We start from the raw sequence: 24697 nt of genomic DNA on the forward strand, positions 1-24697 counted from the left end.
TGATCCAACTAAATAATGAGGGTAACAAAGTTTTTTTTTAATCAATAGAGCTCCTGAATCAAAATAAAAGGTATAAGATCAAAGCCTTCCACCTCAAAAGTTAAAAAAAAAAAAAAAAAAGCGACCTACAGACAACGTTCTTCTGTTACAAGAAATTTCTCACAAAAGATCACACACTTTTACTGTGTTGCATTTGCCTGCTTGCAACAAATGGGAAAATCCTGGAAATAATAATTCAAATTGATTGGCGGTTTTTGCAAAATGCAAGACATTTCCTATTTTTCCAGCATAACCAGCTGGTATTACATCTGTGTTCCCTCCAATCGGGGGAAAAAAAAAAAAACCCCAGAGAACTGAATGACAGCAAGCAGAAAGTAATAAATGCCTGGATTTAGCCAAAAATGGTATTTGGAAAATGGAGAAGCACAAGAAGAACTGGGCAAAGATGGTCACTATTGCATGAATATTTTTCTATTTTTTATATATGTATATGTATGTGTATATATATATGTATACACATACCCAGAAAATCTGCAATACTGAGGTTGTCTTAGGTTTCCTAGTGCTACTGGACCTATTTTGCCTCCAATGGACAAAAATCATTTCTTAATTTATCTAAAATGCAGTAATTCATATAAAATCCACCACACTAATCCTGACTATGCAATTACCAAAACACATTACTGCAGTTAGCTGCAATTAGGGCCAAACGTGAAAGGGTATATGGAAGCATTAGGCAGGTTGAGGAAGAAACTGACTTCGACTGAGCAATATGGAAAAAGGAAACATTATACCAGTTCTATAAAAACTGCACTGGCTCCTTTTTACTCCTAGATACAACACAGGACTTAGGTATTGCTTTATATGCTAGCGTCTATGTTGGGCCCTTACTCTAAGATACCCTCTCTAACAACATATATTGCAGAACAAGAAAAAGGACTGCAAATGTTAAGAGTTGGTGTCAGTATGTTCACAGTGAAGAGACATCATAGTGAAATTTAATCTTCCTGTATAACAAATTATGCCCAAAATAGTTAATTGAAAATGTGCCTATTGCTATAGCAAATTAAAAATAATTGTCTATATGCCTTTCACGTCTGAAACGATGCACAGAGTTACCCTTCAAACTCATGAACAGCCTAAGCAGTAGGAGAAAAATACTGTGTGACTTAATGTGCCGGCATACGATACCAGCTTAAAAACATTCATTTGAGTTCATTATATTGTTTCCATCTATATTTAATCAGCATTCAGCCAACCAACATAGACGTGCAATAGTTTTAACAGGGTGCCTGTTATTTAACCTCGAGCCTGTTATTTAACCTCAGTTTCTGACATCAATCCACACAACTTTAATGTGTACCTCTGAAAGACTATCTCAAAATAAATTATTCAGCGGCTGAGAAAGCATCTTAGGTACATTTACTATGCAAGGCAAAAGCATAGCACGCAAGAATCTTTAAAATATACAGTGTTTTTAAAATAAGCATACTATTTAGTTCTAGTACTTACATCTTATGTGTATGATTAATGTATCTGATAATTAGGGACTACCTTAAATTTAGAACCTACAAGATGATGAAAATAAAAAGAAGATTCTGCTCTTTCCAGTAGTACAAAAATGTGACATCTGATAAAAGACTGGGGTTTTTTTAATCAATATGTGTGTGTGTGTGTGTATATATATATATATATAAGTTAACTTTGCAGAATCAGATGTACTGCTTAAATAAAAAACTCCTGAAGTATTGCCAGTGCCAGTGAGTTTACATATGTTTTCACGTTGCCCTGTTTCCTTCTCCCCTTTAAAAGTTTTGTTATTATCATTGTTCAGGAGAGTTTTGCAAAAACAAAATTCCACAATTTGCCATTGCCATCTAACAACCTCTGCATATAAGTGCCATGCCTTTACTCGTAACCTCTGCTCCTCTTCAGCTTTTCTACCTTTCACTCCTACTTCTATACTATGTTCGGTGAAACTCTGTGGTCTTCTTCCAACTGATTCCCCAGTCATTCCAACACACTGTTTTCTTTCATCTTTTTGTTTCCCAGTCAAACTCTGCCAGCAACTCTTCTTTCCTCTGTCTACAGTTCTTAGTATTGCTATGAGCGAAGACAGATGATGTGGCTTAGCTGCAAATTCTTATCTTGCCTGCTAGTGTTAAAGCTGCTATTTCCTCATTACTTACACTGGGACATCATTGTTTATGCTTCATATTGTATTATTCTTAAAATGAAAAATGCCTTTTCAATTCGGGTAGCTATAACAAAGACAGCTAAAACTTTGAAAAGAACCTGTTTGCTGTATTAACATAGACCACTACCAGCTGGACGGACTACGTCCTCAAATCCCTAACATTTCAGAAAATGTTTTCCTGTATCTCAGATCCCTACTGTTTACGTTGCAAGAAAGGAATACATGGTGCTTTATGCAGATAATGAGACATGTTTCCTTGAATAAATTTTTCAGTCTAATTCAAGCCTGGTAAGCGGTGATGATGCGGGATGATAACCAGGCATGCAAGAAGGATGAGGATTCCAGCAGGGGCATACTGAATGCAACACTGGGTGATTTATACCAGATGCCTACCATGCTCACTCTGTGCCTTTAACAACAACATATGCACATTACAAATGTTATCATTTACATCCACATTTTCTTTCAATAGAACAGACAAGAAGATTCAATTTATTACCATATTTTACAGTTGTTTTGTACTAATTTTATAGCTTAGTTTGCCTGAAGAGAAACTGTTATTCCAAACTTTTATCTTGTGCTTACAACTGCCTGACAATATTATCCTTTTAGCTAATATTTTATTGAAAAATAAGCTTTCATTTTGTTGCAAAGTAAGGTTTTAAGAGAGACTGTATTGTATTCTGTGCATTGTATCGGTGAGATTTGTAGTGATGCTAATCTCTTGTGAAAAGAATTCCAGAGTCGTGGACCAGTGTACCTACTTAATTTTCAGTACTGCAAAGAACAATTCCATTAATCCTAAAGGACACAGCCAGAAATAGAAGGTTAGATGAGACCTACTTCCAGGGTCACCTGAGCTCTGTCCGCTGATGCTATAGATAAGGATAAGGAACAGAGCACTTCAAATTTGATCTTGTGCTCAGTAAGGAACTAACGCAGCACCTAAGGTAATGCAACAATAAGCTTTCATCATCCTGTGTTTAATGGCTAGGCTTTTTCATACTGAAACAGCTGAAAAGCATTACATCATTCTGAGAAAAAGCTGTTGACATTCTGAATATCTGAAGTAATAAATATGTGGATATACAGGACAGATGTCTTACAGCACTGAACTCAATGGAAGGTTATTCTCCTAATCAGTGTTAGATAGGAGACAAAGTATGCTGCTTCCTTTAGGAATCCAGGACTGTACCTGTGATCTAAACCATTAAAAAGTTCCTTTTCCTAAATTTCAACATTAAAAAGTAAACATCCAGGTCACCTTAGGAAAATACGAGGTTAAAAAAAAAAAAAAAAAAAAACAACCACCCACAGAACTGCAGGTATAGAATAAGAATCGGGGAATATTTGAAGGCTAAAATATTCCTGCCCGTTTCCTGACTTCTGACTTGGGCCTTATTGAATACTTTACATGTTCCAATAGGTGCATATAGGAGGGTGCGCGTACATAAATTTTTTTGTATATACATCTATATGTATATCAAGAAATCTCAACTGCAAGAAATGCACTCTAGGGTATGTTTCCCACACTTATGTTCCTCATAACTCTATGTTTTATTCATAATCAGAAACGTTGCCATATTATAGAGTTTTCTGAATTAACTAATAATTTAAAAGGGGTTAGACTGGTAACTCCTAAATACACATTTCTAAATCATTAGTAAACCAAAAGAGTTGTCTTAATACAGTCTGTCTGCAGCCTCTCCCACACATAGATCATTCATCACTTCTTTGTCCTCTCCATTCTACCGGAACAAATTATAAAGAGTGGTTTTAATATGTCAGTTTCATGTGTCATCACATCCAGTCCAACGTACCAGTTCCAGTTACAAATATGTTTTTATGAGAAATATTGGAAAATGAAAGAGAAATTTTCTTATGAGAAATATACAGAAATGTTCTTTCTTATGTGAAAAGAAATAACTTTTACTGATTTTACACAGACTTTCAAAATTGAAACACAGGAATTCATATGTTCGTATTACCACATTATTTCAATTAGTTAATGAGGGGACAGCTTCAAATAATGTCTAGAAGGTACAACTAAAAATTAATATTTAAATAGCAAATAATATGGAATCATAAAGTTATTTCGACAGTTACATGCCTTTCAAGTTCAAAGAAGAGGAAAAATTACTGGTTTGGTTTTGGTTTTGACTAATACATGGACAACCTTGAGTCTTAGTCATCGTACTGCCATACATTACCCACTACAGAGAGAGGCAAAATTTGGCATATACAAATTAGCTTATGAACCATTAAGTGAGTTGTTTTTGCTGCCTGCCTGCAGAAAACCATATGGTATGAAAGAGTATTGAGAAAATAATGAAAACTTACATACAAAAAATATGATCATTTCATAGTTTCATTAAATATGCTGTTTATAAATAAAAAGAATATCTTACCAGGCACATTTGAAAAAAGTCATTAAACTTCCACTGATATGTTTTCACATTTCAAAATTGTATACTGTTCTAAAAAGCTGAATTAACAGTAAAAGGCAGCAAGATAGGATAAGCTGACTGAGTCAACTTAAAATGACTAAACATTGGTGCCTACAAACGAGCTAGGTGTTAGGGTTTGCATTATAGTTAGTACTAACAATGGAGTCTAGAGAGCTCTCAGATGACTACCTCGTAGGACTCAATTCACAGAATCACAGAACAGCTGAAGCTGGAAGGAACCCCTGGAGAGTATACAGTTCAACTCCCCTGCTCAAAGCAGGGCCAGCTAGAGCAGGTTGCTCAGGGCTGCGTCCAGTCGGGTTTTGAATATCTCCAAGGATGGAGACTCCACAACCCTCTCCGGGCAACCTGTTCCAGTGTTTCACCATCCACTGCCTAAGTATAGGAGTATAAGTCATCTGAGATGCTTTTGGATAAATCGGACATCCACAAAAGACAGATAAGACAGACCCGCGCTCTTTTGGGGAGGCAGCTATATACTGAACCTGTGTATCTAACTAGATAACTGAACCTGTGTATCTAACACGAGATAACTATGTGTGGGTGAATGAACAGAGACACAGGTGTCTACATAAAGCTAAATTAAAATGCATTTCAGGCTCCATTGGTTGTCAACTAAATCCCCATCAACTACACTAGTAAACATAGTACTCAAAGAGACACCTAAACGTAGCTCTCAATCCAGCACTCTGTTTCTACCATAACAGTGATCTTACATAAGGGGGGGGGGAGGGGGGGAAGGTAATCAAATCACTGAGCCTCTGTCCTCAGAATTGTTTAAGAACAAGCTAGACAAACATGCATCAAGAATGACAGCAGTAGAGTTCATTCTCTCTGAGCAAGACAGTTGAGATGGTCTTGTACTGCCCTTGCTGGCTCTCCAGAAATCTGTTCAACATTTTATATTAAAAGAGATAAACTTACAGCATGTGCTCCCTGTATTGTCCGTACAAGGTTGATTCCTTTCCATACATATATATCTCCATTAAGCGCACCAGAATATGTCACTTCATCTCTTGCACAGGCCAGGCACAATATAGTCTGGAGATCACCAGTTTTGCCAAAAACACCACGTTTTGGTGTCAATGAATTGCCACACAAGCTCCAGAACTGCAAGATAAAATGATTATATCCTATAATGTAGCACGTACATCTGAGAGAAAAGTACCTTGCCTCCAAAAGTAAAGACTTTCCATACCCTTCTCACTGCTTTAGTGCTCCGATTTTTCTATTTAACCACCCAACTTTATCTTTCCACAAGAGATATGTATGTAGTGGACTGCATGAGCAAGAGTTTCTGGTATCAGTTTCAAATCAGACTGAAATTTTTTCAGTAAATTATAATTTTTATGTTGGCTGTATTTTCAGTAATTTTTGAAAAGGGTTTCATAATAGAATTCACTGATCTTCCTTTGATGTAAGACAAGTGGTGCATTTTCAGTTTGCAAGTGCTGTATTTGTACTTTATGTTACTTTAGGCATCTAATATTCAATTTGAGTACATAGGTTTCAGACAGGGTTGCCACTTGCTCTGTTTGCAAGTAGCTCATTTTATCACAGACTTAACGCTTGTCACCAGAAACACTGATCATGTAAAGTGACCATCTGTCTAAGGTAGACATTTATGAGACCTTTCTAATAAACTGTTAGCATGTGCTTTTGGCAATGACGTAAAGATGAATTTCCCCTTTGGTGATGCAACGTGCGCTACTGACTCCTAATCGAAAAACAGGCTTGACAAGCATGCAACATCTCTTGTTATAATATGGTACTTGCCAAGCTACACTCTATTTTCCGACATCTCTTCAGGCAAGCAACACTTGCATTTCCCTGTCAAACCCTCCTGTCCACACATGTAAGCGTGCATTAGAAAGTCCACAGGCTGCTAGACAGATTTCATAACCCAGTGCTAAATATGAAAATATTTCTTTCATCATCAGTAACAGGTTACATTTACATTGTTTCATGCATCTTCCCTCTGTACTTGTTTACTAAACTACATTTCAGAACAAGTTTATTTGTTACCAATAATCTATTCAAAACTCTGAGTAGAGAACTCAATTAGTACAAGATAACGTAGCAGTGGATTAGTGAAGAGATTTTTGTACTAACAATACTTCGATTAAAAAATAACCGTATACTGATTAGACAAATCCCTGTAATTTAACTGTTACTTTCTTTAATCACAGCTCATGGAGTCACAGATTATGTTGTTGCTTGAGAAGTAACTGCACAATTACTGCATAAATTAGACATTTAGACAAAGTAAGAAAGCAGATAACATATCTGAGAAAAGTAATTCCTTGATAGCTGTTCATTTGGAATCATCTACATAGCTTAAGTCACATTACAATTTGCTTAAAATACTTTGTGAGGTAACAAACGCAATAATCCTACCAACATTAAAATAATTATTTGATACCTAAAGAAACATGAAGAAGGAACGTGCTAAAAAAGGCATCAATTTCTTGCCTGATCAAAATACTTCTGTATCTCTAGGATTCAGATTTTTATTTAAAGTTGTCTCTAAGGAAACGCATTGTTTTTATGCTCAGAATATTATTATTTTAAAAAGCTTTCAAAAGACTCAAAGTTGCTAAAATAAACTTTTCCTTATCTAAACAGACAGGTATTGCCAACATAAAGCCACTTTAAATATATTAAATCATGGTTGGCAATGTTAGCTCACTACCGCCATAATGGACTTTTTAGATCTTGAAGCAGAAAAAGATAATTACTAATCAAGCTCTTGGAAATCTTTAAACCAAATACTAAACAGCATGCTAAATCAATAAACCATTCATGTACATTCATTTAAGAGTTCATTGTATAAGAAGCAACAAAATTTTCCCACCATGGGAACCTAGATGTTACAGGAAAGCAGAACTTTCAAGCTGCCATCTACTGCTGTTATGTGGTAACACAGAAGATAGTACATGGGCGAAGGGAGTGACTTTCCTTAGGAAAAATATCTGATGGCAGTTGAGCACTGATAATCCTGCTGACAGAAGGCTGAAAGAGGAAATATTTCTGCATGCCTGTTGGTACGCGAATCAAAAGAAGCAGAACATCTCCGCGAAATGCTCTACTTGAAAAAGGCATGAACTGTCCAAATTATGAATCCTCTAACAGGCTATATTACTCTGGTGTTCAAAATGACATAGGCAGGAAAAACAGCAGGGAACAGAAAAAGAATTAAAGGAAAAATGCTTGATCTTTCTTTTATCTTTACACTACATTCCTGTATTCCCTCAAGGTGTAAGACATGTTTTCTCAACTCTTAATCTCTGCAGGGTAACAATTCATTCATTTTTCAAGGAGAATCAGAAAAGTGAGTACCTGAACCAACCTCAAATCTGTGTAGTTTTTGTTATATTCTCTTATGGTACTTGGGATCTCAAATAGCGTATGTTAGACTACCTACATTTTAAAACATATCATGATCATTATATATGATGCTCCTGACAACTCTTTCATTTCTTCTGCTTTTCTGTCTGTCAGACCATGAACGCCTTTGAGCAGAGGTGGTCTGTTTTCCACTGTGCATGCTGTAAAACATCTATTGCAATCAAGCATGATCCATGAACACAGTTCCTAAGAATTACTATTATTCTTATGGAGAAACTTCTATATTATAGTTATATACTCCCATTAGATTCTATTTTTGACATATTTTACAAAGTATAAACTAGTACCTTAAATACTTTATGAGCATTTATTTCATTACCTTGATGTGTTTTACGCCACAGCTGACAAGCTTGTTTGGCTGGTACAAATCCCAAGAAATATCAAATATCTGCATAAAAAAAAAAAACAAGGATGTCAGAGATGGCCTTTCTAGCATCAACAAGTGAAAACAGTAATAACTCATATCAAACTAACAGTCAATATGCTCTCCACTAATCAACAGACAACAGAAAACATATTTAGAAGCATTTCTGAAACGATTTAAATAGGACTATTAGAATGCCCTTTTCATCCCTCCATTCAATAGTTACATTACAACGCGCACCTTATACTGTTTCTGTTTTTTTCTAGAGTAAGCGCAACACATGATAAAATAACATAAAGGTTCATTTATGGACTAGAAAATTCTGAGATTATTTCCATTTTCATTTTCCACATTGGGATTATAGTCTAAGAAGTATCTTAATTTGGCACTTTCTATACCCACGCACAGCCACAAAAAGCATACAGAAATAAGTGAGTTACATTTTTTATTTTAGAAAAAGATTTATGCATCTTATATATCCAATATCTTAAAGCCTGGGCTTTATGCAAACAAAATCAATTTCTACAACATAAAATATTTTTTATTCCGATAAAGCTCTAGTATGTGTACATAGACACATGTTAATAAACTGAAATTATATCGACACTCATATCATTTAGTTATACTTACCCTGTCTGTATGACCAGGTGCCATTGATAACAACTTGCCTTTTCTCCAGTCCCACACACATACTGTATTTTTTGAATCCAAACCAACGGAGACCAAACGCTAAAAATGTCCAGGTTAAATAAGTAAATAAAAATAACTCAAAACATTAAGGAAGGCTACAGTCATAATTTTGAGGGAAAACAAATCACAATTGAATTAGAAACAGTATCCATCTGATGAATTGCATCATGATCATAAAAAACTAACACCATCTCAGATAATAACATAGTGCTGATTTATAATGTTTAATGTATAATTATAATTATTATATAAGGCAAGCACCAATCTGGAGAAATTAAAAAAAAAAAAAAAAGAATATCACTGAAGTTAATGAAACTATTTGTATTTATATTTAATCACACCTAACTTGCAAAATTTCAGTATTTATTTTAAAAGTTCAAGAGATGCAAAGATTTTCTTCAAATTTCCTACAACAAATAAAAGATTTAAAATAGTTAAGAGAGTCTTTTGTTTGAATTTCCAAAACATGCATGAATAACTATTTCTGTCTGAATCCTTTATCAAATCAGAATCCAAAAAGGCCCAAAACTTACTCTAAAGTATTTCATTAAGTATACCTATATGCAGAAAGCGCCTGAAGCCAATTAAACTATAAAACTAGAACAGATCAGAAGATTGTTCCAAGAAAATACAAAAAAAAACGTTTAAGATCTTCCTATGCTCTCTTCTTCTCATCTGTGAGGACATATTGCAATAACTTCTTTATAGAAATCATTGATCATAATAGCTAACAGTCTACTTCTATGACATCAGTTAATCAATGAAAATGTTATTTGTGCTATACAAATTCTTAACAGAAAAATGTTAGCAATATTAAAAACCATACAAAATGAAGCTGTGCAGCAAATTTTTTTGAGGAAGTGAAGTCATTTTATTGTTTATTCGTGAACTGCGACATTAACTTTGACAGATGAAAGAACTGCAAATTTTTTGATACAGTTTTTTTCACTGTTCAATAGCTAATACTTACACACATGCAGGCAAATTTAGTTTTAATTTCTATGTAGATTGAAGTGAATTTGAAAACTCAAAGTGAGTTTAAAAAAAGTAAAAACAAATCCCAGATATAAGCAAAACTTTTCCCAAAGACAGAACTCTACTTCCAATAATACTGTTTCTTTACTGTCTGAAAAATTCAAAGACCATGGGAAGAACAAGACAGAAGAAGTTAAATGCAAGTGATCTACATATTTCTTATTTACTAATGCCATCGTCAAGTTTTCAAATGCACCAAAGTCCAACCTTTCTATTCCACCAGAGGGAATGTTTTCAGAAAGAACATCAGTTTCAATTCTAGCTATACTTCCAAATAGTTCACTTTCAGTCTTGACTTCAGAATGAGGAATAAAAGCAGCCTAGTTCCACAATTACTAAATATACATTGCACATTTTGTGTGATGCCTTACCAGATACAAGCTGAAACATTTACTTCTCAAAACGGGAGATTAAATGATGTTTTCAGTTTCCCCAAAGAACCAGAAAATCTGGATTTAAAAGGGCTGGTAAGATGTAAACAAACATATTTTGCAGATCTTTCTGGATTAGGTTATGTTTTACTGTATTTCCATACGAGGACAGTGCTGAAGACACAGATCTTGAAAAACCTTTATCCAGTTGCCCTTAGAGAACATAGAATTCTAACAAACGTTTTGAAAAAGGTGATCCTATGGAAATGCTGAGATAGGCAGACAGTCTGGATTCTGTCCGTTTATGGCTTTGAATATAAAAATCAGCACTTTAGATCCATGGATACTCCTAGAACAAATCACGCATCTACAGTCAAATCTCTCCAATACACACAGGAAATACCTAATCTCTTTCTAAGAGAGATTAATTGTGAAGGGACTTCAAACAATCTTAGGTACATTTTGACCTTCAATTACGAAGGCTGTTCACGTGCGGAATTGAGACAAGGGTTTATACAGACGAGGATGACATAGACAAAGACATCACTGCCAACCAGAAATTATGGTCTAGAAAGCAGTTGACTCTGAAAAGCTGTAAAAAGTGAGACGTCTCAGTGTAAAACTTGTAGAGTATTATGATGAACTCAGTAACAAATAACAGAAGTTGCCCTTGTTGGCAAGCAGAGGGAACTGAGAATATAGCTAAATCTGAGGATCACATTGCAAGGCTAAGTGGGAAGGGAAGGAGTGCTGCATAAGACCAGGCAAGCACTACTGCTGTAAGGACGTCCCTAGCTAGTACCTCTTCAACTGCTCAACTAAAGTGCGTTTCTCATTTCTAACGTAATATACCAACCAAACAAGCCTCTTTCCTCATAGGAGCAAGTGTACGGTAAAACAACTTCCCTTTTATGTAACAGCTGTGGAAAGCAATTTACTATTTAAAGAATGCTGTGAAGTAACATAGCTGTAACCTCATACAATTTTTTTCTTACATCTTGGATCCAGATAGATGAATGAGTCTACTTTTCTTTGGTTTTTTTTTCTTTTTTTTGGCGTTTATATTATGCTGAACAGGTGGTCCAAAAATGGAGAGCCACGACCATATGCAAAACACCTGACAGACAAGGGGATACTGCCCCAAAACATCTGGTGTCCGAGATCAGCATCACAATGAGATGGCCAGAGCTCTGCACACAAGACAGGGGAGGTCAGCTGCCTTCAACCATGTGGTGCAACCCTACGCTGTGGTCCACAGGATGGAAATGAGAGAGAGAAAGAGAAAAAAGAGAAAGAGAAAAGAGAGAAAGAGAAAGAGAAAAGAGAGAGAGAGAGAGAGAGAGAGAGATATGTTTTTACAGCCTCCCTGGGCCTGACTGTACCTTGAGGAATCTCCCTATCACCTCATCTTCATTCAAATCTCTTTTGAAGTTACACTTTTCTTACAAATGTAAAAATTTGTCAGTCACTACTAACTCCAACATTTTTCTGGACCTGAGAATAAGCAGATAAAACCTGAGTCAATACATTTCCTTAAAAAAGGGAAAGCTACAAAACAAGACTTCTGACAGATATACAGTTTCTTAAGTATTTGAAAAAAGAATATTAATTACGTACCTGACCATCTAAATCAAAAGCCAAGCAAGCTATACCATGTGTGTGAACATCTTTCAGAACAGACACAGTTTGCACAGTGTACGAGTCCCACACACAGATATATGGTTCTTTTCCAACTTGTCCTGTTGCCACCAACACACGCTCAGGATGCAAAGCCAGGCTGCCAAAAAAAAAAAAAAAAAAGTAAATAACTCAAAATACAAAAATATTTTTGCAGGAAACTTTTTGCATGTGTCTAGTTTTTGGGTTAATATTAATCCTTAAAAATGATTTTGCAGTATTTGTCATTAATAGTAGATATCAACATGCTATCTTGTATCACAGATTTCAAAATAAACTTCTTTAAATACAGTCCATACCCCCACCTTTCTCCAGTTTGAATCTTCAAGCTTTTCTCCAATCAAACTCTCCAATATTCATTATCCTTCTGTTCCAAAAAACACAATTTATTAAATTAAGCCAGATTTCCATGCACTAAAAAAATACCTATTTTCCCTTTCTTTCCATTTAACATCTGAAAACACAAAGACAAAGGATATAGAACTAAAGCAGTGTTCAGCTGTCAATGGCTCCAGAGGCATTTCATTCCGAGCATTATTTGAAGGTCTTTTCATGACAGGACTGAAAAGCCTTCTGAAAGTACCTCTCTACTAAATGCGCAGCATGTCAAAGCATGATTAGCTTAGACTAGATGGCTAAAGTTAAATTAGATAAAGATCATCTTAAATGTCTTAATTTTACTATAGAACAAATGGAGACAGTTGATTTCCAATAATTATTTACTTTTCACATTGCTAATATTGCAGAAATTTTCTTAGAATTGATATTTCAGTCTTTCAAAGTCCACAGAGAATCTTAGCACTTACTTTGTTAAATCAGGGACCAAGCTAAAGAGCACGTTAGTCGCTAAGACAGTTTTTTGTTTTGTTTATGCAAGTAAGCTGCAAGAGAGGACGTGAGGTCTTTTGATTCATACGTCCTAATACAGGAAAGTACTCTAGATGTCTTGTTATCAACACCTGGATTTAAAAGGGCTGGCAATATGTAAACAAACATATTATTTGTTTACAAACAAAAGAAGAACATATTCTAACAGAAAAACAACCTAAGCATTTGATGAAATTCTACACAAACTAGATATAGCAAGCCAAAATGATCTGAAAAATGACAAGCTTTTGAAAGGTCAGTATTCAACTTTGCTAAGTTAACTTTGCTTCCCAACAAACCATAGAGGAATGATCTTGGGAGACTGGAGGGCTGAATCATGATCATACACTACATGCATTTGCCTTTTCAACATTACTTGGAAAGGAGAGAGCTGAAGCACTTTGCAATGATAGTAAGATCTGACACCTGAACATAGATTTTGATAAATGCAGCTCAAAGAGTGGAGCCAAGGGGAGTCTGTATACACAGTAGAAACAGGCAGGATATAGCAATCAGGAAATGACCAGAAAAAGATCAAATTCAATAGATGTATGTTTCTTTTTAACGTACAAAAAGAGTAAGAGACAATCATGTTGGATTTTACTTCGCACTTCAGTAAGTCATGCTATACCATGCCATATGCTTCTGTATTTTTCTATTACCATATAGCGTTTTGCATGACAAATTCCACATGCACAACTGTAAAGAGAAGAGTACCTTTTAACCTTCAAAGGGTCTACAAAACGTAAAGACTCTGGATCTTGCAATTTTTCTTTGGGAACTCCTCTTCCTCGCTACTCTGCATTATCCTTGGTATCGGGAATCAAACAACCAACAGTTCCCCACTTCGCTTCTCATCAATACCTGTTATTTCTCTGGTTCTATCATTCCTTCTTTATTTTATACAGCAACTTTGTAACTAAAAAGAGCGCAAAAAGGAACTGGCAAACAAAACTTACCACATTTCTCTCCAGCTATGCTACCGAGTCCTGACCAAAACCTGCGCATCCCTTCCCAGAGCATGCCCAGATTGTGTACGTATGGGGAAGTAGTAAAAGCATCTGAAGTGGGAGAAAATGCCGTATTCAAAAGGATCTAATTTTTACAAAGACATCATGGAGTGGGAGACATAGGACCAGACGGACAACAAAGAAATGCAAGAAGGGGAAAGAAGTGAAGGGACTAAGCAAGGAAAAAAAGTCAGAAATTGAAACTAAGAGAAAAAGTAAAAGCCAGGCAGTCTTATGACTGATTCGTGGAACTTGATGTCAGGACTCTTCAATCCCATAGTCAGCTCTGCTATTAGTGAATTGTGCAGTTTTAGGCAAATGAATCATAAGAACGCAGAAATACTAGAAGGGATGAATAGATTAGGGTTACCACCCCGTAACTGCAAATTTGTTAAGACAATTTCTTTGAAAAGCTCCATGGTGTCACTCTGGACACACACATGCAAGAGTACCCTGTGCACTGTGCCTTACAAAACACTTCCTGGCACCTTGTAACTACTTTGGCATGCTTAGAACTAAAGACCAAACCCACGAACAATGCAACGCAGAGACAGAAGGGACAAACGTTGCAGAGGCCACCAAAGGCTTAAGAACCTGCAATCCCAAAGAATTTGACAGAGGCAAAAGCACGATGATTTCAGGGGAATCATACCCCACGTCAGAAGGGAAGGCAAAGGAAATTAACATAGCCTGACATTACGATGAGGAAAAAATTATATCCTAGTCCCAAATTTGGCAACTAACTCCATTCTAAGCATATTAAGTAAACATACAAAATCCCGTTCCCCTCTTTCTAATTAATAAATAGCAAGTAATAAATAATAAGTTAATAATATCACAGTATTAGTTCATTCTGTATCATAATACAAAATACTAGCTTAAACAACTGAGCTCAAGCTCTGCCTTGATATGGAATGGCGCAGCACAAACTAAGATCCAAAGCCTGTATTTTAATTAAAACAGACACTACTGTAGAACTAACAATCTCCTGCAAACACTTTCCTTCACCAGTTGTTTCAGACTGGGGAGTAAAGGAGAGGTTAAAATATTACTTGCCAGTATTTTAGTTCACTGGCTGTGGCTATCAGGATAGACGGGAGACGCTCCTCCTTAATATTCAAGTCTTGACTACATATTTCATCCATATGGCACTACGTAGAGCTCCAGGTCTTAAATCTTGAGTACTGATCAAAGCTCAAGAACTAGACTCCAGTTTTAAGAGACCTGGAGATCCTTGCGTGTTCTTTCCTTTGTTGGAATAGGAACAATTAAGGAGTCCTTACATACCTGTGTATGTAAGGACCATTAATACTAAAATATTATATCTTGCTCTAAGCTGCAGAATAAAGCATTAATACAGTTCACAGATTCAGGAATTTCCAATATTATACATTCTTTGTGCAATGCGCTATACATAGCTTCTCATGGGAGAAAGAAAAAAAAGAATACAAATAGAATGGATGCTTGAGAATGGATAAGCATGCAAGTTTGCTATCCAGGAACCACTTTTCCTCATGGATGTCATGCAGTTAACAGGATCAAACAATGAGTGTATGTTCTCTCTAGCTGTCCCTGGTGGGAATCTCCAAGACACCTCTTCAGCTGCCAAAGCTCTTGGTGTGGGCTCTACGGACTTGAACACATCATCCTCACACAGACTTTTTTGCAATTCTTCTCATATGGAGAAGAAAAGGAGGGGATTGCTTAGTGAAATAAGAAGGTTCTGCAATCCTATTAGTTCTTTTTACAGTCCTGATAATGAACGCTGGGATGAGCTATCCAGACTAGATTGCTGAAACTGTGCTGGCATCTAGCCTATACAGCTAGACTGTAAAACTGTGTCTGATTTCTTTCCTCTTCATTGAGGGAAGACTAAGCCAATGAATGAGAAATCACTGCCTGTCCAAAAAAGGAAACAAACATTTGCAACAAGACAAGTTCTGCAGGTGGGGGCCTACTTGCCTTTGGGCTTTAGGATCAGGCCTCTCCTAGAGCAGACACTGGATCTAACGTAGTACCTCCAAAGAGGCAGAACTGTATGAATACATCCAAAAGGCAAATATGGCTTTGAAACAATGCAAAAATTCAGCTAACAAAGTGTTAGGATAAACTTATCAGAAATTGGCTATAAAATTTGATATTTTTCTCAGAAGAGTTCAGTAGAAAAATTCCAAAAACATGCCTGCCACTATCGCAGCAAAACCAGCTAACCAGACATTTAAAGAACAGAGTGTTCCACTGATACGTCTGACAACTCTTTTCTAGCTAGATACTCAAAGCATGCTGAAATTCAGTATTACAGTTTTAATAGTATATTAAAGAGAGGTATGTTTCTCAATTTAAGGTATTTAAGCTCCTGTTTTATATTTTGTACAACAAAAGGTTCTTACTCCCTTCTAGAATAGCACTTAAGCACTTCCCAGTATTCTGAAGGGACCTATGCATTGTATGATTCCTATGTTAGGTAAATGATGTTAATTATTAATGCGTTCCTCTTGGAATAAAAAAGTATAAAAGCTGTAAATACCATGTCTGTCTGAGATAAGAAGAGAGACATGGATGTGACCTTCCAATTTGTATCATTTTCTTTAGTGGTAAGGAATCCTGAAGGAGAATATTATACGATAGATTGTTTTCATAATTAAAAAAAAAAAGATTTTTCCATCTTTCCTTGTTTTGTCCTAAGCCTTAACAGGCGCTGATTAATAGAGACAGGCTGCAGACAAGGATACAGTATTAAAGATGATGTTTCCTTAGCAACAATACCGGACGAAAATCTGAGAATCCATTCATGTGACTACTCCTGAGCTTCATAAAACTAGGGCACCAGTAGAAATGCGCAAAAGAATACTGCAATAAAGTAACAGCATCTCAGCTATCTATTAACTAAAAATTAATTTCCAGCGCAAAATTGCTTCTATGACAAAACCCAGAAAAATCTTTTCATTAAGTGTTCACAGAAGTTTTAAGACACTTATTCTGTTTACTTGTGGATATTCTCTTATTTGTTGCCACTCACCCATGTTTTCCCAGAAAGAACGACAAGAAAAACTGTACACCATTTCTGTCAAACCATATAGGTTATTATAGCAGGAAGAGCTATAAGAGTTCAGCAAACTCGTCTTATCAAAGTCTAAATAGATCATCTCTGGAAACGTTTATTTCCCATAGGAAAAAAAGAAAACAGTATCCAACAAGGAGCATCTCTACTGCGTCTTCCATATGCTTACTGTCACAGCACCAGTAATGACACAGACAGCTTTCTGAAGACTTCTTAAATAGCATAAGCATACAACTTTAAAATAAGAGAGACTGATAAACTGTTCAGAATTGGGGTGGAAAAAAAAAAGAATCACTGAAACTGTATACTGATTATTCCCAACTGCAGTATCTCTCAATACTGCTCCAAATTCTCATCCTACCAGATCTGAATGTTTTTAGGTTAACACGAAATAAGAGTTGAGGATAACATAAAACTTGTCAGAAGAGTCTAGTAGGTCCATTATCTACAAACTGTATTTCTCATTCACTGAAAAACAGCACATTATCATTAAAACCCAGAATTTCCCTTTTGAATTTTATTCTGAAATAATTTCAGAAAATTAAAATAGCAAGACTTCAGCTCTGGAAACTACAGTTTTAGACACTGTGTTTTCCATCCTCTTATAAAAGCAAAGGTCTCCCTCACATAGTCCAGAAACTTTGATGCACTTCTGCCCAGACCAGCTGAGAATAAAACACAGGAGATCCATAACAGACAAGTGGAAAATGGAACAAGAAGCTTTCCAATGCTGAATTTTATAACATAATACACTAAAAGTTTGATTTTTCCATTTTTGTTTTTGGTAAAAATGTGTCAGATTTCAAATTTTTTGCTGGTATGCAATTTTTTCCTACAGGAAGTATCTTTTTTTTAAAAAAAAGGTAAGAAATACACTAAGATAACTTCTAGTATAATTTTAGATGGAAAAGGATATCATATTTTCAAATACCTCCAACAGGTTCTCACTTTGTAAGGTAGATCCCCCACATGTATAGTTTTCAGATCTGTCTAGAAAAAACAAGGGCCATTTTGACTATTCAATCTGCTGAGGAGATGACTAAAAAAAGGATCATTTAGATTTACAGTGAAAGCCCATAAAGGTCTTAATCTGTTGAACATAATTGTACGGAGCAGTAAGCACTCCAACCAATGCATATAAGGTTGAATAAAATGAATTCCGAACAGCTCTGGTTAAAAAACTGCACACTTCTGAGTAAAAACAAAAACAAAACAACCCTGAAGGACAATTCTTCATTCAAATATCAAAATTTTTTTAAAGGCCGATTTAAAATTCTGGTTATTTTGAATTGCCAGTGAATGAAATAAGGTACTAGGCTCTTATTGCGGTATCTTCTCTAGACTGACAAAAAATTATTGGATCGCAGAAAGCAACTGGAAATTTGTCCTCAAAATTTACTCCATCAGATAGAGTTTATCTGGATCTTGACACTGTCATATGAATCTATGCATATCCTTGAGGACAAATACTTTTAATTTAAATGACAACGGCACTGTTGAAATAACCAGCTCCAACACACACTCTCTACATGGTGATGTTAATCGTTCTCAGAAAACGTGTCGCAAAGGGGCTTCCTCCTCTCTTGTATTTCAGTAGCTTATAAATACTCATTGTGGCTGCCCATTTATTTGCAGAACATTGAAATAAGCAATGTAAATCCAGGCTCATGCCAATGCGGGCCGTACAGCAAAAGTACAGACCAAAATCTGGTTCACAGGAAACGCTCATCCAGTCCACAGATGTTGTGTTGTCATTTATAGGCGCAACTGGCCCCCAAAATATATTAACAGGATGGTGGAAACAAAACTTCACTTCCTTCGTCTGCAGGCTTGTTTATAAGCAACCTAAAGAACACTAAAAATAAAAACCTCTTTGGCTTTCTACTTGTTCCAAAACTTCTTCCGAAATATGAATGATGTTGCCAGTTCAAATAGAAGAACCTATGTTTTGATGGTAGTTTTATTTAAAAAACACACAAAAAACCAAGAGATATTCTATCTGATCTTGACACTTTCATCACCAGGTTTTCACTATCAGAGGAAAATTTATTTTTTAACATGCCCCTTGGATAAGAAGGCTGCAAATTTATTTGAATTTCTCTTGAATAAATCTCTGCAAATGTTGATCTCTCAGAAAAGCTTGAAATATCATCTATTCCAAAATTATTTGGAGAATAATTTGCTTTCTAAGATAATGACCAATTGTCTTTTAGTAATTATTGCTGTGAAAGAAGTAATATCTTATTTCTGATTATAATACAAAGCCTGAAGGTAACCAAGGAATGGAATACAACTAAAAATCCAAGTTCATTCTTTCCTCATGAGACAATGCAATGACTTTGACTCATTCTTTAAATCATCATTAGGCATAAACCGTCAAACATTCCCCACACCCACTAACAGCACTTAAAAAAGAAAAAAAGATCTGTGCAAAAAAGAGATAAGCTATTGACAACTGATTGAAGTAAAAGAGTGAAGCAGTCCAGCTATTTGACCTCTGGGTCAAATGCATTTGACAATCTAAGGAGATCCCATACCAAATCAGCAAGCACTATTAAATAATATGGTCAGTAATCAGGCAGTTATAAAGTAAGAAACCAGTTCTTCACTCCTGAATACATTAGTATACTAATCCACAAAATGATTATAGCTAAAAACTGAGGCACTATAGAATTAAATTGAAAATACTGATCTCCCATTCTAACTAGGTGACAGAATTAGAAATATACAGAACAAAAGATTTAAGGTTAAAGATGTGTTTACTCCAAATCTGTTAGGCAGGAAAATTTCAAAGCATAAACATTTTCCAGAAAAAAAAATACTTTGGATGCTCCCAGCTTTATGAGCTAACTAAAGAAGCTTGTGTGAGGTTCAAAATTTTCTTATTCCTAAAAATTTCATTATTATGGTACAACCTTCATATCACATTTTCTGAAAGTATCTCAAGACTATTACAAATTTCATACCGTCATTGCTGTTTGTCTCCTTTTCAGAACGTATTTGCAATACTTTAACTACTAGATTAATTTTCCTTCTACTCTTTTTGAAAATTATACCAGATCCTCTAGTATTATAAAGATTGTGTATTAGACAGTTTTATTTCATATTTCTGAACAAGCCACGTAGTTTAAACAGGATTTTATTCCTCTCTACTCTGGGCCATATTATGAATAACTTATTGAATATGGGCTATCTTATTATTTGCATGTCCAGGAATGGAGTCATGGAATAATTAGAGACAACTTTTGAAAGGTTTTTCTTTTATAGAGGTCGCCTTGAGAAAATTAGCACTTGGCTTAAAGTAAGGAATGCTGGGCAGAAGGCAAAGACAGAGTTGCTGATGAAATAAGTCGAGATAAGCATAATATTCTGTGCTTCAGTGGAGTCTCATTACAAACTAAGATAGGGTTAAGAGCAGAAAGGAGCACTAAGATATCCTTTATCTGACAGACTTTGGTGACTGCAGATCCCTAGATTTCTTCCTGAGCTCATGAGAACACGAGGCCTATAGGTGTGTCCCACGGGTGTTAGTCAGAGGTGCTTTCGTACAGAAAAGTAAAGACAAAGACATATATATAACACTTGTCTTAAGTTTACCGCTCCAGCATCTAACTTCATGTCCAGAGAGTTGAAAAGGGCCAGGTAACACTCAAAGTTGGGATAACCATCTGAATCATCATTTAGAAAAACTACACAAATTAGATGGAGACCAGAATGCTCAACAGGAAGTGTTTCAATTTCTCAGTTTTGCCTTCTGCCTTGTTAACCACTTAAACAACAGACTGAGATATAACAGAATTATGTACATGAAAAATTGTTAGTTTAAAAAAAAAAAACCCTCAAAAACATTAACAAAACAGGAGAGCAACGGAAGTTGCAAGAACACTAAAAGGACTGCAAGGTCTATGTGTCTTTGGCAGGAAAAGAAAGTTTTTGCGCGTGTGGACTCACAAACTTCATTACTAAAAGACACCTCAAAGGAGAAGATGGATAAATGGCATTCATGAATAATACTTCACAGAAAACACAACTCTTCACCCCTAAAATTACGTTTATCTCAAGAACAGGGATCCGGCCAAATAATTCCCAATAAGAGAATGTAATTTCATAAATATATGCTGCAACCTGCTAAAGAAAGTCTCAGCTATTTATAAACGAATTTATTGCTGAATAATGTTCCAAAAGTTATGCGTGCTATGGTATTTATTTCTACGGTAGAACTTGATAAAGCGTAAAGTAAAAATGTAGCTGGTAATTAAAAACGCACGTATCATCTAAAATGCAAACTAGATCTAAAACACCCAAACTCAAACCTTTACCAGCTTTCCACATTTTCCTGTACTTTCTGTGCAAGTACTCTGGAAGAAAATCTAGTTTAAAATGTCACATTTACCACAGCAAATCTCCAGGCAATTTCCAGGTGCTGTCAGATGCCTTTGTCTTGATCTAAGCCAAAGCATCATTCACCTTGCTTGCTCTTGTAGAGGGATTATAAAGAGAGAACGAGGATTAACACAGTTCTAAAAGTCAGGAGGAGGTTTATATAGTTGTCAGCTAACCAAAAACGTAGCATTAATCTACTCATTCCGTGTCCAAGCTGTCTTGATAAAAATGGAGACACCTCTTCTCACGTCGTCAGTCTAATGACAAGGTTGTTGTCATACTCACCTTCAAAAGACTAAATTGCTTAAAAGTTTTTAAGTGATTGCTACCCTTAGTTCTGTTTTTCTAGATAATTTTAGAAAATTGTACAGGAGTATATGTGTGTAGGTATAAAGTTTGCATGTATCTATATCACAGCCTGACATTTTCAGGAGCCTTTCTATTAAAATAAGCTACCGTACAATTGAGAAAATTGCAGAGCTACTATTATTTACAACATTATATCAAAGTAGTTTCAGTCACAAAAAATGCACTACATAAACAGAAAGAAGTAAAGCAGTAAAACAACTCTTTCATCTTGTCTTTTAGAATATCTTTATAAAACTGTGTCATATCTACAAACTTCATATTCCAATTCTCTTAAAGACAAAATAGAATATGCGATCAAAAGTGGAAAGTATGAGTTCGAGATGAGACCACTATGATTTTACTATAATTACGGGCACTTTATAAACACTATTTTTTAGCTTGGACACATTTGCTTTACTGTTAGGTCTGTCATTTGCTACAATTTTGTTTTGTTTCTCTTCCCTCTCTGGTTCAGCTGAATTCTTCACCCGAATTGAGCATTCTATTTATGTATAATTTTATGTCAAATATTTAATACAATGTAGCTTGTATGAAGACACACTAAAAAAAGTTAAAAAAGTAATACACCCAATAGTCAACATAACATAAGAAGAAGTATTTGCCTGCATGTTATCTGTCACAGATCGGGCTGAACCATCAATGGAAGTACAACCTGTGGTGCTATAAAGTCAAACACTCTGCTCAATACGACACATTGCTCTCTCCAAATTTACAGCACTAATTCTTTGGACAGGTTTCTCTTTCTTGAGGGGTGAGCAGTGGCAGGGAATTTAAAGTAAGTCTGATCATCCAAAATAAAATTAAAAATTATTTTCACGTAAGAAAGTCAACCCCTAGAATTAGGGCACGTTTTCATCCTAAACCGATCACCTTCACTAACCAAGCTATCTACCCTGTAACTAATATATTTCAACAGGCGTGTAAGCCTACGCTATAATAGCTCTTGGCCGTTACGCAAAGTCAGTGATGTAAATATCATCTTCAGCATACGTCTAGCAAACACAGGTCTGTAATAATTTAAGAATCAGATTCATCCTCTCTGTGAAAACTTCCCTCTAAGTAATATTGCTCATCAACTGGCTCATTTATTTTTCCTTTATTTGATGATGCGTATTTTTAACCAGCTATTTTAACCAGTTCTAAAGGATTGCTTTAGAATAAATAAACTTCTTTCTTCTTATTAAAGTCCTGGTTTGTTTTTTTTTTCTCTTAAATTGTGAAGTCCAAAGGATACTGCAAAATTAAGATATTATGTAAAGCATGCATCAAAACATTCAAGTCACCTCTAAAAGCCTGATTTATTCAACAGATTTAGGTCAAATTTGTGTTAAGATTGCTAGAATGTAATATGGCTGGAAAAATATAGCTTAGAAGTACACAGAATTTTAAATGATTTAACGAGGTGGGAAAACAAAATAGTAGTTAGAGCAGGCAGTTTTTTATTTCATTTCAGATCTACATGAATTTGTTTGCTAAGAAATATTAATGGAAGACAAAAAGTGTAATTTTTAACTGGCTTTAGCATATCACTTCCTCTAGCTCCCCAGGAACCTCAAAGTTGCATATTTTCTACCGGTGTCCTCTAGGATCTGATTACCTTGAAAACTGGAATTAAATTCTAGTGAATTCAACATTATAAACAGTAACAAGATCTTTGAACTTTTCTAAAAATGTAGTTCTTGATCAGCCAGCTCCTTAGAAAAACTTCTTTCCTGGAAACAAGGTTCCCCATCATCCCGTACAAGTACGGCAACTTTTATCCAGAGCCATGGAGAGTCGTTTGGGAAGAAGGCGCAGATTATCCTTTTGCCCTGGCTCTCCAGGCTAGGGAGAGCAAGGCATTGTGAAGGCATCATGCTGCTCTCATTGCCCTCACTACAGCTGTTCTTCTGTCAAACGTTAGACAAACATTTGTTTCTCAAATTTGAATTAAACAGTCATCCACACTAAGTTACACACCCCAGCAATCTGTGTGAAAAGGCAGGTCTGAACCTGAGCAGAACTCCAGGGTCAGCTCAGGTGTCCTCCTGCGCTAACCACAAATTCTACCCACTGTCTATTAAAATTAGGATTCCTTTTAGTGCAAACTATGCCTAGGTGAAGATTTACTGAGGATTGGCTGAGATCAGGTAGGCCTCCCAATAGTACGTTAGCTGAATGAAACAGAGAAATCTCTTGGAATTAATCTGAAGAGTACTACGCTTAAGCTCCCTTTATTTCCACAAACCCGTCTTAACATCTAGTAATACTATTAATAATCTGAACTGTCTAAAAAATTATTCCTGTGAACAAAATCGCTTACCTCAGTTCAGGAAAAGAACCATTTCAATTCAGAGCTCAAGAAGAGTTTTTATTTCCTATCCACTAATTTTCAGGATAGGAATATCATCTTCATGCAAAGCAATGCATTTCTCCACGGAGAAACAATTCTAAGATACATCCAAAGAGAAAAGAGAATCCTCAAAAATATTCGTCAAAGATGACTCCATGGATATTTAAGTAATAAGAACATGGACTTCATTGTTAGGATGGGGGTTAAAATAGGAACTTTTGCTGACACGAGAGAAAGTAAACAATGTTTTTAAAGCAAAAGAAAGACTGATCCGGGCATAAAGGTTAGGATGCTCATCTGCTTAATCTGCTGATCAAAGCAAAAGGCACTATAAGGAAAAATTCCTCTGAAAAAGCTTGGAAGATCAGGCAGTGGCACAAAGCAAGAAAAAGAAGAAGAACGCTGGGTGGATTGTCCCCTGCATCTTCCGGAATAAAATCTGAACACCCAAGGCTTTAATGGGAG

General features: G+C 35.7%; 1 protein-coding gene across 2 annotated transcripts in view; it reads right to left on the reverse strand.

Annotated features, from left to right (window-relative positions):
- EML5 (EMAP like 5) overlaps positions 1 to 24697 on the reverse strand; it is a 134959-nt gene that overhangs the window by 93534 nt on the left and 16728 nt on the right. For both annotated transcript variants that reach the window (XM_068946752.1, XM_068946751.1), the window contains exons 2-5: positions 12151 to 12310; positions 9068 to 9166; positions 8393 to 8461; positions 5590 to 5775 (exon numbers count right to left, since the gene is read on the reverse strand). In XM_068946752.1, the coding sequence (XP_068802853.1) occupies positions 5590 to 5775; positions 8393 to 8461; positions 9068 to 9166; positions 12151 to 12310 (514 nt within the window). The remainder of the gene's footprint in view (positions 1 to 5589; positions 5776 to 8392; positions 8462 to 9067; positions 9167 to 12150; positions 12311 to 24697) is intronic.

The sequence above is a fragment of the Struthio camelus genome, chromosome 5 (assembly GCF_040807025.1).
Source record: "Struthio camelus isolate bStrCam1 chromosome 5, bStrCam1.hap1, whole genome shotgun sequence".
Classification (NCBI taxonomy): domain Eukaryota; kingdom Metazoa; phylum Chordata; class Aves; order Struthioniformes; family Struthionidae; genus Struthio; species Struthio camelus.